At 56.3% G+C, this 1,104-nt stretch overlaps 1 protein-coding gene across 1 annotated transcript; it reads left to right on the plus strand.

Annotated features, from left to right (window-relative positions):
- Positions 1-747, plus strand: LOC119314794 (putative ripening-related protein 1). Its single transcript, XM_037589471.1, has one exon. It carries the CDS (start codon positions 16-18, stop codon positions 568-570), a length of 555 nt encoding a protein of 184 aa, XP_037445368.1. The 5' UTR covers positions 1-15; the 3' UTR covers positions 571-747.
- Positions 748-1,104: the final 357 nt, after the last annotated feature.

Raw genomic sequence — 1,104 nt, forward strand, 5'->3', positions numbered from 1 at the left:
AACACAACCCGATCGATGCCTCCATCGAATGCTCACAAGAAGATGACCATGAGCTGCCTCGTCGTGCTGGCACTGGCACTCGCGGCCACCGTGGGCGCGCAGGAGTGCAGGCGGAGCGGCACGCTCCGGCCGAGCGAGGGCCACTCGTGCGAGGACTGCTGCGAGGCAGGGAAGGCGTACCCGACGTACCGGTGCTCGCCGCCGGTTGTCGCCGGCGCCACCAGGGCCATCATGACGCTCAACGACTTCGACGAGGGCGGCGACGGCGGGGACCCGTCGGCGTGCGACGAAGTCTTCCACCGCAACTCGGAGCGCGTGGTGGCGCTGTCCACGGGGTGGTACGCCGGGGGCTCCCGCTGCGGCGACCGCATCTGGATCCGAGCCAACGGCAGGTCCGTGCTCGCCAAGGTCGTCGACGAGTGCGACTCCCTGAACGGGTGTGATGACGAGCACGCCTTCCAGCCGCCGTGCCGCAACAACGTCGTCGATGCGTCCCAGGCGGTGTGGGACGCACTCGGCATCACCGGCGAGGAGGTTGGCGAGTACGGCATCACCTGGTCAGATGCATGACGCCGCCGCCCGCCGCCGGCCGGTGGTGCCTTAATGTAGTGTTCTCTTGCTTATTTGAAGAACCTTATGTGTATGCGTGGTGGTGCCTTTGTTGTAGTGTATTTTTTTAACACATCTTTGATGTAGTGTTAAAATGTTGTATCCTCAACTGCTCTATTTTCGTAACAGCAAAAAGACTACGCTTCGGTAATTACCAATCACCTCTTTTGTTACGTTCGCTAAAATTGCAAACGGAGTAGTATTGCAAGACCATCACACCAAGGGCCTTACTGGAACCGCCAAAAAAAATTCCCTAGTGCCCGAAGTTTTACCGAGTGCTTTTTATCAGGAGGTTAGCAAACAAAAAGAATGCGAGTGTCAGCCATAAAAACTTGGCAAACACGTAGAACTTGGCAATGGAAAGGTTTTCCAGAGCGCACGAAAAACTTTTTTTTTTGAGAAATCAGAGCGCACGAAAAACAAATCAGCCTCCACAACATTCGAGCCCAGTGACAGATGTTCTTTCAGGGAAAGCCCAGTTACAGATTTGCCCAG

Source organism: Triticum dicoccoides, chromosome 6A (genome assembly GCF_002162155.2).
Source record: "Triticum dicoccoides isolate Atlit2015 ecotype Zavitan chromosome 6A, WEW_v2.0, whole genome shotgun sequence".
NCBI classification, from domain to species: domain Eukaryota; kingdom Viridiplantae; phylum Streptophyta; class Magnoliopsida; order Poales; family Poaceae; genus Triticum; species Triticum dicoccoides.